Source organism: Montipora foliosa, chromosome 8, assembly GCF_036669935.1.
Source record: "Montipora foliosa isolate CH-2021 chromosome 8, ASM3666993v2, whole genome shotgun sequence".
Taxonomy (NCBI): Eukaryota; Metazoa; Cnidaria; class Anthozoa; order Scleractinia; family Acroporidae; genus Montipora; species Montipora foliosa.
In genome coordinates, this window is record NC_090876.1 from 40615591 (window position 1) to 40631182 (window position 15592).

At 38.1% G+C, this 15592-nt stretch overlaps 1 protein-coding gene across 1 annotated transcript in view; it reads right to left on the reverse strand.

Moving 5' to 3' along the window:
* Nucleotides 1-15175, reverse strand: part of LOC137967857 (receptor-type tyrosine-protein phosphatase F-like) — a 74065-nt gene extending 58890 nt beyond the window's left edge. Inside the window, exons 1-6 of the mRNA XM_068814454.1 lie at nucleotides 14921-15175; nucleotides 11236-12837; nucleotides 10452-10586; nucleotides 4477-4788; nucleotides 3002-3346; nucleotides 2138-2244 (exon numbers count right to left, since the gene is read on the reverse strand). Of these exons, the coding sequence (XP_068670555.1) occupies nucleotides 2138-2244; nucleotides 3002-3346; nucleotides 4477-4788; nucleotides 10452-10586; nucleotides 11236-12837; nucleotides 14921-14996 (2577 nt within the window). The 5' untranslated portion in view covers nucleotides 14997-15175. The remainder of the gene's footprint in view (nucleotides 1-2137; nucleotides 2245-3001; nucleotides 3347-4476; nucleotides 4789-10451; nucleotides 10587-11235; nucleotides 12838-14920) is intronic.
* Nucleotides 15176-15592: the final 417 nt, after the last annotated feature.

Consider the following 15592-nt stretch of genomic DNA (forward strand, 5'->3'; position numbering starts at 1 on the left):
AATAATAATAATAATAATAACAACAATAATAATAATAAGAGAATCCCTTATTACAAAAATTTTATCTGGACTGTTGACATGAGGTGTCTTTATTATTAACACTGCACTGATGAGGCCCAGAAGGCCAAAACTGTACTGTCTGCAGTTAGATATAGCTCTTTGGCATTACAAAGCTTTTGCTTTCATGTCCAAATTGAGCACTCTACTTGGATGAGTCATTGCGGCTAGCAAATGTGCATGCTCACCAGCTCGCTAGTTTGAGCACTCTGGCATGGCTTACATGTACCACATGTGTGGGTCACTTGGGGTGGCATTATAAGGTTAGCAAGTACATTGTATGAGAACAAACTCCAGAGAATAACATTATGTAAAGAATACCCAAAGGAAAAGCAGTTTTCCAGGTGACCACTGTCATGTTGACTATGGTTAAGCATTCATGACATTTATGAAGCAAACTAAAGTACACAGTTACATGTAACACACTTAGAAGAGCCCTTCATACAGTAGTTTGCATTCAGCAAATTGGTTCTTAAAATTAATGGTATCCCTGAGGCTGCTAATTCTACTAAATTAAAACAATCTCCACTGAACCATTGCCAACAACTACCGGTACCCACTGATTATTTTTAATCCCATGGTGATTGCCGAATGCCGGGTTACCCAGACTACATGTACATGCACAGTACCGTATTTACCCGCGGATAGGCCGCACTTTTTTCCCGGAAAAATGGGACCGAAATTAGGGATGCGGCCTATACGCGGGTACAAGCGTTTTGATACCTCATTAATATGCAAGAGATCTCACGGTCATACACTACATTGGCGTTTACTAACTTACAACACATACAACTAAACCCTAAACCATTGTTTTTGTTAACAAAATATCCTTTAGCGTGAAATTCGTAAGTTTTCACACCTATTGTTTAATTTGTTTTTGATCTTCCATTGAATGATACCGCTCGTAAAAATCCGTTCTAAAGAAAAATCGATATCTCAGGATCTACTGACTCTAAGAAATCGCTTGAAACGAGAGAATACTCTCTACCTCAAGGCAGTGCTTGCTAGGAATATTTTACTGATGCGCCGAATGTTCTGGTGTTTTAAACTTTTCCCCTTGAATGTTTGTTTACGCTCGTTCCGACAATCACCTCTCGTTAATTATGCGGCGGCAGCGGCGCCATGAAATGAACATTTCGGCATCAGTTTTTGTGTGTGAATTACTTTAAAGCCTGCTATTCCACATTTTTATTCTTTTGTTTTGAGTCGATTATTCCAGTTAGTGAATAATATTTTATTTTCTACTAAACAAAGAAAGAACTCGCTGCTGTGAAATTAGCAAAGTAAGAAAGTAATATCACACGCATGATAAACGATTTTGATTGCCAACGATATTTGTTGATATGTTCTCAATTTGCATTGGTTTTCATCGAGAGTTAAGTTTATTAGGCAATTAAAGCGGGCTAAAAAAGGCAATATACAGTTTTTAGGAACAGTTTCATTAATGACTTTTATATTTTTTCCCTACTTACGGTTTTAAAACTACCCGAAGATTTAAAAATTATCACATTACCCGCACCTTCCTATAACCCGCACCAAGAACTGTTTGCGAAAATATTAACACATTACCCGGGGGTAATCGCCCAGAAATTACGGTAGCTGTTGTTGATTTCAAACTTCGCTTTATTTATCCCGGTACTCGACCTCACAATTTTTTTTTTCCCCATGAAAACCATTGAAAGTTTGGGGTGCGGCCTATCCGCGGGTAAATACGGTACCACCTTTATATTGCCCACGCTTCACCACCTTCTACGTCCCCATTCCTAAGCTACTGTTCAATTGACCGTATTTATGTTGTTAATGTGGCTACGGGTGTGGTGCAGTTATGGCATCAATGCAATTATTAATTTGACCATGTGACTAAGGGTTGCCCTTCATTGACCTCTTTGGTAACTCGGTGGCTAGAGCGGCCCGGCTAGAGATCCTTCCCTTTCATTTCTGAGTTCAATTTTAAAAAATTCACTGTACCATATCACCTTGGATCCCCAACCTCAACGATATAATTTTTTTGTACTTCATCATAATGAAATGGTGTTTGCACTACTGTAATAGCATTACAAGTACATGCAAGTTGCAGTACCTCATATTTCAAGAAAATGCCATTCATCTCTTCTGGTTCTGTCCAGTTTACAAAAATTGAAGTAGAATTCACAGTTGTTGCCTCCACTAGAACTGGTTGACTTGGGACTGCAAGTATTCAAAGAAAAATGAGTTAATGACACAAAAAAGCACTTTCTAATTCATCCAAGAGTTCTTGCTGTACATGACTTTTCGTGTGTGCAGCTGTAACTTCAGAATGGAATCTCACAATATATATAATTGCCAACGAGTCAGGCCTTCTGAAGACAGAAGGCCTGGCGAGGCGGCAGCTTATAGAGCCGCGAGAAGATTTTTAGGCGGACGAAATCTCAGAAGCGCTTCAAATTTGAGTGTAATGTAGACCAAAAGCTGTAATGTAGACCAAAGCGATGAAATGTTGACCGTAGCGATAACCAATGAGAGTTAAGCACGAGTACGCCGCGTGATGTTTGCAGCCGCCAGGCGCCAGATCACGCAAGCTTGGCTCGTTGGCACTTTAGCGACAGCTATAACTAGTTAATTTTAGGTACATGTGCGAGACTGCAAGATTTGGTCACACCCATCTCTAAGTAGTTCTTTTCTAAAATTAAAGTAAACAAAGTTCTGCATAATGCTGCTCATCATTGAAAAAAAAGTTTCTGAGGTTTTTACTTTTTATTCAACACTCTTACGCTATTTACACTTTCCAAGGGGAATATTTTAACTCTATGAATTTAAAAGTTAATATTATTGGAACTCTAGAGGACCTGTGTTAATTGAAACAAGCTACCCTTGGAAAGCAGTGCAGCTAAAGTCATGCAAAGATTAAAATTTGAAGCAAAGAACTGCACACATTTAAAAAAGGATTATTCATAATCCCACTCACCATCCTCATCTGTGTGCACAGTAACCTCTTCACTGAATGGACCTGGAGCAACAGTGAGTGCTCTTACTTTTACTTTATAGCTTGTCCACTTCTTCAGTTGACCAATTTGGTATGATAGGTTTAGCCCTACGCCCAGGGGCACAGGCTCACCACCTTGTTGAATAACTTCAATGGCAGGGCCCTCAGTTGGTACAGAAGTTGGTGGTGTCATTTCTTCTGTTATTTGTACCTGGTATGCCCGTAACTTTCCATTGAGTGTTACTGGAGGTGGTGGTTTCCAAGCCACAAAGATTTCAGTAGAGCTTATGCTGTAGACTACTGTTATTTCTGGAGAACCTGACGGAGCTGTCATCAACACATAAAATACATGCAACTATCACAGGCTGATTATTATTGAAGGGATGTATTCATAGTCACTTGCATGTAGATGAAAAGGCAGCTTTTTGTAAAACTCAGAACAAAGGATCAGTGTATAACAGAAGAAAAATAATAGTGAAGACGAGGAAATGGACGACAAATTTGAGACAGACAGGGAGGAAGAAGACGAGCAATAATGATTGATCCCGATCACACAACATCACAAACGGCTACTTTACGAACCACCAAATAATAAAAGTCCATAACCAACAACAACTTCTCTTCATTTTACAAGTAATTTAGCTCGCCTTGTAAGTGAATACATGTTCATTTGTTACTGTTTTAATTTGCTGAGAAAATTCTTGTTATCAAAACTACTCGGCTACAAGCCGAGACCCCTTCTACAGTGTATGGCTTCAAATTCGCCCAAATTGAGTGTGGATTTGTGCAATAATCGCTCGGCTTATAGCTGAGTAGGTACGGTACATGTACCTTTTTGATTCGGTGTCGGAATTGATGTCACCCCCCTACAATAAAGCTTTTTTTAAATTCCTCTACGTTAGGTAGTATACAGTACATGTACTTGACGACACATTTGTACTGGTACATGTAAATGTAATTGCAAATGTGAACAAAAGCTGAACTACAGTAAGACTGCTTAACTCAATGACTCCCCCGGAGGGGTTCCCCATTGACAAGTAAAATCATCTGGCATTAGACAGAGTAAAAATACTAAGTATGGCCGGTTCAAGCTTGCTTTGGAGTCAAAGGGTTAAGCTACAGCTGGTCAGTGTATCTTGGGTTTCTCAAAGTACTAGCCAACATATAAAAAAATTTGGTTTTATCAACAGAGTTGATAATGTAAATTGGCCACCGTACAGAGATTTTAAAAACTGACGTTTCGAGCGTTAGCCCTTCGTCAGAGCGAATTCAATGCAAATCCATGATTCGCTCTGACGAGGGGCTAACGCTCGAAACGTCAGCTTTTCGAATCTCTGTAAGGTGGCCAATTTACATTATCGACTCCGTTGATGAAACCAAATTTTTGTATACTACCTCCCCACCAACGCAGCACCACAGTTTCTTTAGAAACTACCCCCTATTACTAGCCAACATACCTGCCTCACCAGTCAAAACCAATGGACTCTCTGAGCTGTAATTACTGTTCCTGAATGGACTTCTTGCCATTACTCTGAGTGTATAATTAGTATAAGGCTTTAGCCAAAGGACCACTGCTTCAGTCTGCCTCAGTATGCATGCTCCCTGCACCAAGGAATTGTTGCAAATGGCTGGTATCCAAGTCACAGAATCATTACTAACTTCAATGGAAAAGTTTGCAATGAATTCTATATTTGTTGCATTCCATTTAAGAAGAACACTGTGAGCTGATAACACAGCCACACTTTGAATGACAGGAGCATCTAGTTCATCTGAAAGGGAAAAATAAACACATTGTATTCTGTAAACATTTTGAAGGTAAACAAGTTGAAAAACAGAATAACTGTAAGCTCAAAACAGTCACACAGAAAGAAAAAACCTATAAAGCAGCGAGCTTAATGAGCTTTCCTTCACCCTTCTTTTGTTTGAATTCAACCAATTTGACTGATGATCCAAGATGGTGATCAGCAGTCTTACATGTATTACTGGTCAGTGTAAAAATGCAGACTGCAGACCAGGGGTATAATGCAGACTGAGGTTATAATGTAACTGTTGAAAAAGCCCAAACCCCTTAGAAATGCTAACCTTAGGCCTAATTAGGCCTAAAACAATATTTAGGCTTAAGTGTTAGCATTCCTAAAGGGTTTGGGCTTTTTCAACATTTACATTATAACCTCACTCTGCATTTTACACCTGGTCTGCAGTCTGCATTTTACACTAACTGGTCTTATTACACTGAACAGTGTACATGTAGCAAAACAAAGACAGAATTCCACACAGATTCTTGCTTGTTTAACCCTTTCACTCCTGTGGGGTTCCCCATTGACAAGTAAAATTGTCTGGCATTAGACAGAGTAAAATCTGTAAGTCTCAGTGGCCCTCACAGGAGTGAAAGGGTTAAAAAACCCAAGGACTAAGGATTGTTATTCTACAGCTTTTGTCGGCCACTTTTTCTCAGAGCTGAACATTCCTTGACCATACTACTGTAGGTACAGCAGGTCTATAGACCTTATTCATAAATGGCGGTCACATTTATAATTCTTTTGTCCACGTGCAAATTACCCTTGGCTACCATTTTCAATTCACTGTATGGTATCAAGGCTTGGTAGGCTAATTTGCACTTCGACAAAAGAATTATAAATTGACCGCCATTTATGAATAAGGTCTATGAACTGATAGCCCGTGTTCGGCGAGCAAATGAAAATGCTGGAAATCTGATATGATATCCATAGATTAGTTTTTAATAAAATAAAACAAAATAAAATAAAATAAAATATCCTAATATATTAAATTAATGTCAAGAACAGATTAATTGCAAGTTGGTATAGTATTAAAAAAAAAAAAAAAAAAAGAACAGATTGCCCTTAATTAACCCATTCACTCCTGGGAGTGAGATTTAACAGATTTTACTCTGTCTAATGCCAGACAACTTTACTCGTCTAGGGCAACTGAGGGATCAATGGGATAAGGTATTTTCATGCAGTTAAGGAGGCTCGAAAGGGTTTCCGGCTGAGCGCGAATGCGTACCGGTAAGCCACACACGCATTTCTGAAAGCTATGGGCAGCTCATGATTCAAAATGGATTGCCAGAAATAAACAATGACTAATTTCATTCACCCTTGTTCTCATTCCTATACAGTACATATGGAATATAAATAGACATCTGTTATTCACAAAAACTCGGAAAATTGTACACAAACGGTTTAATGGTCACTTAAATCTGTTTGCGTTGGCCTGTAACTCCACTCACGCATTCACTCGAATGAGCAGGTGACGCATGCGTAAATGCTGATCTTGTAACCCAATAATTATTGTTTTTCCTGATTTTGCAACTTTACTCAATTACATGTATATCTCTTCCGGACGGTGAATTTTTTTCATTTTTTTGCATGTCAGCTTAGGTTAATTCAAAAAGTTTGTCTTTCAAATTTTAAAAAATTCTGTAGGTGAAAAAACAAATTATTAGCGACAAATTAAAAACTGATTTTTCTGAAAAACTGACCTACAGAGTTTGTTGAATTTTAAATATTTTAGAGATTATTTGTTACATTATATGGTAACCCAGAATAGGACGATTTCACAGTCCCGTTTTTTCAAAAAAGACAATACATCTATATCTTGATTTTAAGGCTCAAAGAAATGCCTCATATTGTTGCGATGGCAACGTTATTTTGGAGGAAAATGTGTGAAATCTATGATGGGTACGTAATACCTTGGCCAAATTTCATCTTGATATGATTACCCTAACTGTATCTAAGGACAGAATATGTTTATTTCCATGACGCCCGAAAAAAAAAATTATTTGAAACCAAACAGTTCCAGTTCAATTTTCCCCACCCCACACTGGCAAAGGTCAAATTCCCCACTCCCCGCGCACAGAGGATAGTCAAATGCCCGTGGTTTGCCCGGGGGAGATGTTGAAGGTTCGATTTGATCAGCGCATTAACAAAGAGTGGACGTGGTCTCAGGGCCCGTTGATCATCTAAGAGTGGTCAGCAGTGTTTGGCATGAGTGCATGCTCATTCAGTTGTTTAAAGTGCCTACATGTATGAAGTAAACGGCCGCAATATAGGGAAAGATCTCATGGATATACCCACCACGAGTCCCCTAGGTTAAACTCTCATTTTACAGATTAAGTTTAATAAGTGCCCATTTCAGTGATCAGGTCTAAGCTTTCGTTTATCTTATTACTATAGCAATATTTAGTTCTGATTTAGAATGGTCATTTTTTCAGAGTTATGGTTGGTGTGTATATCCATGAGATCCTTGCCAAAAAATAATTAGAATGGCTTTTTGCATTTGAAGTACATGTACAGTACCTTTTTCCTGACTCATATTTTGTGTTTCAAGAACAGCTTCCAATCGAAGATTTCCCATGAATTTTCCATAATTACTGTACATCTGTATTTAGTAAATCCTCAAAATGCTGCTGAAAATTAATGACTTACTTTTTCGTTTCGGTTGTGCATTATTGAACGTACGGTAAGTGTTCTGATGACATCATTTAAGACATGCAAAGATTCTTTTATTGACTTCTTGTAACTTGTGGGGCACAAGACAGAAAACTGAAACCCTAATTGAACTTACACTGTACATGTACAGGGCTCGAACTTGGCGGTGGTCTACTAGCCAAATACCAGTAGATTTCGAATTTTGACCAGTGGATTTTCCTCAGTTGCTAGCCATCTTGGCTACTTAATATTCGCCTCTATAAATAACTTAGGTCTTCAAACATTTTCAACATGATTTTTTCATTTCAACAACTGGCATGAATTAAATAAAGAAAGAAAAATAATTCTATATTTGAAAAGTAATTCTTTATTTGGTTTATACAAGTTCCTGTTTATTCGCAGCCATATTGATTTTGCTTGATCGGGGAAACATGGAACCAAGTCAAATACCCATGATGCAATGCTATCAAAAACGCTTGTCCACCATCTTGAAATGCAAATTTACGATCGCCGCGCGTGATTGCTCTTGTTATGGATATCACAGTTTATTATATAGATATTGATGAAATACCAGGATTTCTCCTTTTACTAAAAAATCATATCTTCACCGCGCGCAGTGAACGTATCATTTTTATCTTTCACGTGTGAGGATATCGCTGTCGTCATGGTAACGAACACGATTAGCCAATAAAAGGCGCGCTTCCTCTTCATTGTACGATACTTTTGTGCTTAAATATAATTCTTCTCTACTACATTAACATTTTTATTGCAAATTTTACATTATCATGATTTGTTTTTCATAACTTTCATATCTTGTTTCATGTTACACAAGATGCGTGTTTTAGTGGTTGGTAAACAATTTTTCATCATTTCGAAAATGAATAAAACAAGTTGTTTTAAGTCTAGACATTTCATCAATATATATATAATAAACAGAACATTACATGGCCGCTTGGGGATACGAATTTTATCTTCTCGTGCTGAAAGTATCTCTCACTCGTTCGCTTCGCTCACTCGTGAGAGATACTTGCAGCACTCGAAGATAAAATTCGTATCCCCGCGCGGCCATGTAATATCCTCTATATCTCTGTCATCAAAAGCAACTGAATCATCTGAACAGGGGTCAAATCAAACAACTAAAACTCTTACTCTTAAGAGACGAAGCGATGATTCTGGAAGCAGCACATCCCAATCTTCATCAAAACGAGAATTTGTACGGACATGGCTGAAAGACTTTCCATGGCTCACTTACGACTTTGTAAGAAACCGAATGTTCTGCAAATTTCAGTGGAATAACAAATTGTACTTTAAACATGAGCACGTACAATGCACTTTATGTTGTATAATTTATTACAGTTGATAGCAACAGCAGTTTTACAGTTTTTTTTTCTCATGTTTATTTAATAAATAAAAATGACTGTTTCGTGCTGTGCACGTGCCTAGACTAGTAAAAACACATTTATGGCTAGTGAATTTTGGCTATGTACTAGCCATTTGACTATTATCTTCAAAAGTTAAGTTCGAGCCCTGATGTAGGAGCACTGCGTATGAACACGTATTGTTCAATGTATAAGCTGAGGCAAAAGTACTGAAGAGCTGACTTTGTTTCAGAGTTACTCTCCCTGACTTTTTTTAACATCAATTATTTTTAATTTGAGTGTGTGAAAATCAACTTGTTTATGTCTTGCTTTGTTTTACACAAAACGGTGATGATATTGGGCAGCTACATGTACATGTACAAAAGTAGAACGTTTAACTCAAATCACCTCGGATCAAGCGAGAAATGGTTTTCTAAGCCAAAACCATTCTACGTTTACCCCGATTTCACCAAGGATAGCTTAAAGATTAGTGTCAGGGAGATTTCTCGAGGCTTAACCATTAATTTTTTACCACATCAATCCAAGGTGAGAAATCCAAGTTGATCCAGTTTGACTTTTGTACCTGCCTGCTGATACACTGTACAGTACCACTCGAAACTATTTGACTACAGGTGCATTTCTCGGACTGCACTGGCGGCAACTTAAGTTACACATAATCCATACAGTTTTTTTTAAAGAAATGTCCTTTTGCCCCTTTGGGAGAACTGTTCATCATAATGGCGAAAAACTTACAAATTATTAAACATAAAGATGTAAGAATTAGGCACGATGAAAGGTTATCAACATTCTCTGTTCTCAGCTGTCACAGCGAAATCAGATGAACATAACAGGCTTTCATGACAGTGCGTTGTGTTGCGTCGGTGCTGTGACAAACAGTTTGGATATTCATTCTCTACCTTGGGGAGCTAGGTGTGATAACATTAAACAATGCTTTGCAAAGTACCATTGTTTTCTTTCGGCACATTACCGCAATTAAGGCGGCCGCAGCATTCGTTTGCTTTCGTCTTTGCCTCGGTTGCGGTTTCCGTCCAACCTAGGTGATTTCGCAGTAAACACTATCGGCAAAGACGAGGTATTTTCGAGCGGTACTGTATTTGCACCTGGACAAAATCAGCTCCAGCCTCACTTTAACCCATTGACCACTCGGAACTTGAGAATTTATATATAGATTTTGCTCTGTCTAACACAAGATGATTTTATTCATTAATGGGACCTGTTGTTAAAAAGTCAATGGGCTAAAATCATCTGTGCGGTCAGGGATGTTTACCATTTACACAGAAAATCTGGTGGGAATGGAATGCTCATAATGTTACAGGATTTTCCAGGTTTGGCATTTCACCAGGCCCGAGTCTCTCATGGCTGAAACAAAACAAATCAAAATGGCGGCTGCATCTGCAGCGTCGAAAGGCGGGAAAAGAGGCCAAGGGGAAACGGGTCACGTGGGCATTTCCTAATGGTACAGGAATTTTCTGGTCATTTCGGTTGGAACGGGAAAAGAGGAATACATCGGAAACTTTCCGGCAGAATGAGCTGTACCATTTGAATTTTCGGTTTTTGTTGACAAAATCAATATAAATACATGTACTATACAGTGTACAAATTTACCTTGTGGTGGAGTAGAAGGAGGAACAGCACTTGAACTTGCATACCATGATGTTTCAGCCACTTGAACATGTGTATTGGTAGGATGAGTCTTTGTATGACTAACTGAGACATTCAAATCAGGCATTTTAACAGAAGCTGTTGACAAATACATTGTAAGGATCATAAGCTTTTAAAACAAAGGAAAATTGAACGGTTTGCGAATATAAACTACCAGATGTGACACCTACAGGTCAATTTATAAAGTACATGTAATAGAAATGAATAACTGATTGGCAGGGTAAACGCATTGGTAAGAGAACCCACCTTCCCCCTATGCATCCCAGGTTATTCCTGGACTTGACAACAGATGTGTATTGAGTCCACTCTACAAGGGTTTTTAACAGAGACACTAACTACTAATGTTTTTCCTCTCTAAACAAAATTAAATTAAATGTGACCAGCAATGATTTCATGCAATTTGATTCGCTTATTACAGTTTACCTAATTACAGTAGTGGAGCACTTGTGCTTACATTACAGGTAGCTCCCATAAGATTGAGTGATTAGTATCATCATTATCATTACTATCAGCACTATCATTATAATTGTTATCTAAAATTCGCAAAACGTCTCATTTATTTCTCAAAGGCCACTGATTCATCTGGTCAGTACAGTACCTAGAAAAATGAAATATTCACAATCCCAGAAAAAGTCTACATAATAATCAAAGAAGAGTTGACTTAAATGAGATAAAATAAATATACATGCACATGTAGCTGGTTACATCCACATTAATTATATCAAACCTGATGAGATGATTAAAGGTGCAGAGGTGATGATGCTGGCGATAACACCGGGTCTCAAAACAGGAACAGTTACAATTTGTGATTTGTTGGTAGTCATAGAAACATCTTCAAGTGACTTGCTACTTGCCAAGTGCAAGGATGAAGGCTGCACTTTCATGTCACTGGTGAATACTGAAACTTGTGCAGAGGGAAACAACGGTGGTCTAACACTCTGATTGGTTGGAATGATGCTTCTTTGTATCCCATGCAAAACTGTAAGGGACATGTTGTATGCAGGAATGGTTGGAGATGCAGCTCCGGTTTCAGCAATCTTAGATTGCACATTGCCGGTAAGCGATGGTTTCCATGCTGCCAAAGATTGTGATGCATTTGTAATCACAGTTCCTTCTGAAAAACTGGTAAAGGTCGCACCTACATGTAACAGATCACTTTGGAGTGCTGAGCTAGAAATCTGAACTTGTGATTGGTTAAGATCTGTCTGCATTGTGCTTGTTACAATGGGACTTGACACCGCTTCAGATGTAAGGCTTGTCAAACCAAATAGTGAAGTTTCAAACTGAGATATCAGGCTATGAGTTATATCTATTTTACTAGAAGACATTGTGTAAAAGTGGCTCATTAAAACAGTGTGTTTTGACATGCCAGCTGTTTGCATTGTTTGTGCAATGCCAGTCCTCAATGCACCTCCTGGTGTGGTACTTGGTGAATCATCACGTGATGTTGAAAACTGAACAGTTGTAGTACCAGCTACAGAACCAGTGACAGTACTGGTCAACATTTTTTGGACATCACTTGTTAAAATGGTTCGAGTCGATGTGCGATCTGTTGTTATTGTGCTTGGTGTAATGTCTGCACTTAATGCATGTTCAGATGCAAGGATTGATGATCCACCCCTTGATGTAACAAGGTCGGGTGTTCTACCTGAACTAGGAGTTACAGCGCCCTCTGAAATAGGTCTTGTTTGACGTGTGCTTGGTGTAAGAGCACTTAGAGCACCTTTGGCTTCAAGGCTTGATGATTCAACATGTGATGTGGCAGCCCAAAGAACGCTGGTTGTGCTATGAGATACCTTGCTAGTGGTCAACATGTTTTGCTCACTGTTCATCAAAAGAGTTTGTGTCAAGATCACCTTTGACATCTCTTTTACTTCAACAGTAGAAGTGTCAACATCACCTGATGAATCTTTTTGCAAGCTCCTTGAAGAGGCATGTATATGAAAAAGCTCTGATTTTTCTCTTAGCTCAGAAGACGTCTCAAGAGCTGAGCTTTTACGAAGGGCAAACCCTGATGTAATTTCTGATTTTAAACTAACAGAGGTTTGCACTAGAATCCTCGAGCTGTTGACAGTCAAATTTGTTCCTTGACTTTCGTTATCCATAGAACCAGATTCTGATTTCAGACTTGTTAAGGTCTCGTTGACATTTGCTACACTACTTGACCCTGGAATTGAAGATGATCGCACCTCTCTTGTGTTCACAATATTAAAGATCCTGCTAGGTGTAAATGGAACTGCGGCAAATGAAGATGGCTTAACTGGCCAATGAGATGATAGATGAGAATTTGGAAGTTTAGTCTCAGAGGTTGATGCATCTATTCCCTGAGCTGCATAGACAAAAACAAACAGTTTTTTAGTAGAATATATTTGAAAGACGAGTTCACTTACTGCAAAAATCAATGAACAAAAGAAAGGTGTACTGTACGTGAAAGAACCTGCATTTAAAAAAATAAACCAAATATGAACAGTCCTTTGGCATGTTCCTCAAAAGTCCTGAAAACTTTTCAAACCCGTAAAGCACTTTATGCAATCCATTGTCTTGGTTTGATTAAGTTGGTATTTAACATAACTGTTTTGAAGATGACCATGCAGAAGCAGAATGATTGTGGAGTTTCATGAATAAGAAACACTCCCTTCTCAAGATACAGCGGAATTTGAGATACCCGAAAAAAGCCCGAAAGTTGCAGGATGTCACAGAAACAGGCCCCTGGTCTCTAAGCATAATTAAGTTCCAATGTTACTATACTGTCTAACAAGGAAGGTTTCTAAAATAATTTTAAATACTAAAATCAATAATAAACTTCTTGTTTCTCAGCTTGCACGCATGATCCAAAAATACAAAGCATTGATAGCTACATGTAATAAGGGCTTATGAATGCCTGCCAAATGGAAGGGACACCAACGGAAAACCTTTGGTCTCCAGCTTAGGGTGAAGGGGTTTTCTCATGGCTGTAAAAACTGACTTTCATTGACTGCAAGAGAAGAAACCAATTTTCTATGACTGCATGGTTGCAAGATCTTTTTCTTTAATTCTCGCCTATCTCTTCTTTCCTAATTTACACTGTAATAAATTCACAGAGACACAAACAAACGTTTCTTTTTTTTTTTTTTTTGAAGGTAATTTTAAAAGGAAAAACAAGACACCTTATTACCAGTAATTAACTTGAACGAATACCTGCCCACTAGAAATTTACCATTGCTAAACTAGATGAGTGTTATGATATGAACTATCAATACTTGAAAGCAAAGTTAATTAAATAATGTAATGAGATAATGGGAGAGAAACCACATAGTTTCCCAAACACATTGCTCTACTATAGAGATTTTGTAATACTCTATTATTCATTAATTATTTTATTCCAACAAAGAAAGCACGCATTAAGGTTTACAAAGTCAATACCGAAGCCAGAGGCTTATATGGCAAAGATCATACCGGCGATTAGGCGAACTACCACCAGATGGAAAACAGAAATTTATTTATTTCTTTATTTATTTATTCATTCATTTATTTATTTGTATCATATATAACAACCATCAGTGAGCAATTCAGCTTAACATGTGGGTTATTTTTTTACAGTTGGAGGCTACTGCAAATAGTAAGTTCAAGGTAAATGCAAATAAATATTCTTTTAGGACGAAATCAGGCGCATATTGATCATATCACAAAAATGTTGCGAAACGCGTGCAAATTTGACACTCAACAATCGCGTATTTCTCGGAATTCTCATTAACATTTTACTCAAAAAAACTCCACAATTGATGCTTTATTAAAATCAAACAGCACATAACTATTAAAAGAAATCACCAATTGGTTTTTGAAAGCATCGTAACAAGGATTGCATGGATAAACAGATATTGGAATTGATTGAATAGTAACTATGGTAAGCTCACTGTACTTCGTTGACCTCGATCACTGGACAAACCTGCAATGAAAACACACAGCAAGCTATGCACGCAACTGGTTATAAACAACGAAATGTGAAGATCTACGAGCCTTGTTTGCACAAGTCAAGTGCATAACCCGCTTTTGACAAATTGACTGCTTGCTGAGAGGAGAAACTATCGCTCAGTGTGCCAAGAAGACTGATCTTCGAGAAAAAAATTAAAATGTATATTTAGTGCGATTATTAGTACTGATGAAGAAGAAGAAAACGACGTCGAAATGTTAGCCGTTAATTCCTCGCCCGTGAAATCATAATTACTAGCATTCAGATATCAGGATGTAATGCTGAAAGGTTCAATTGCAGCTGCGAGCACAAATCTGTTCAACAAGCGGACAATCTCAAAAGACAAATTTAAACCGCAACAAATAAGGCTCAAGAAAACTTTACATGGCAAGAGAAGTGTCCTATCGACGCAAGAAATTTGTAAATTGGACGAAGCGGCAATCGTAACGAAATTTGAGCTTACCTAGACTCGAGAAGTCCAAAATTACGACGAGAAACAAAATGCATTCCATATTAGAAGACAGCCTCTGTAACCGCATTAGTGTGGGTTCTTTTGCCGTCTAAACGTAGGTTAGACTGTCGAAGTGACTCTACAGACTGCTAACCCGTGTCTACCGTACTCATTTCGCTCCAACGTTTAAGGACAATCAGCTACTGTCAGGACAGACAGCTTTTAATCAAAGTGCTGAAGGTCGACGGCTTCTTGCTGGTTGAGTGCACATTCCACCGGAAGTCAATCCCATTCCTCTCGCCCAAAATAACAAAGTTACTTCCGTTGAAAAGCCATTTTTCCTCTTTATCTCACATTATAGTTATGCATTGATATTTATATATGCTATTTACCTTGAGTAGAGATAATAATCAACATTAAGGGAACGCTGACAAAAAAAATGTCTAGTTGGTGTTGATAATTTGCCAGCCTACATGCTGTTGGTGTCTCGCCGTATCTTTTTGGTGACGATCACGAGACTTCGGAAATTCTTGATTTCACGGGTTTCCGTGTCCCTTTCGCTAAAGGTCGATATTTTTTTAAATCCGGAAGAAAGAGAGAGATCAGACCAACTAAGGTAAATGTCACTTCTGAGAAAAAAATTGATTATTTTCAGCATTGCATCCTCTAACAGGAGTCATTCGC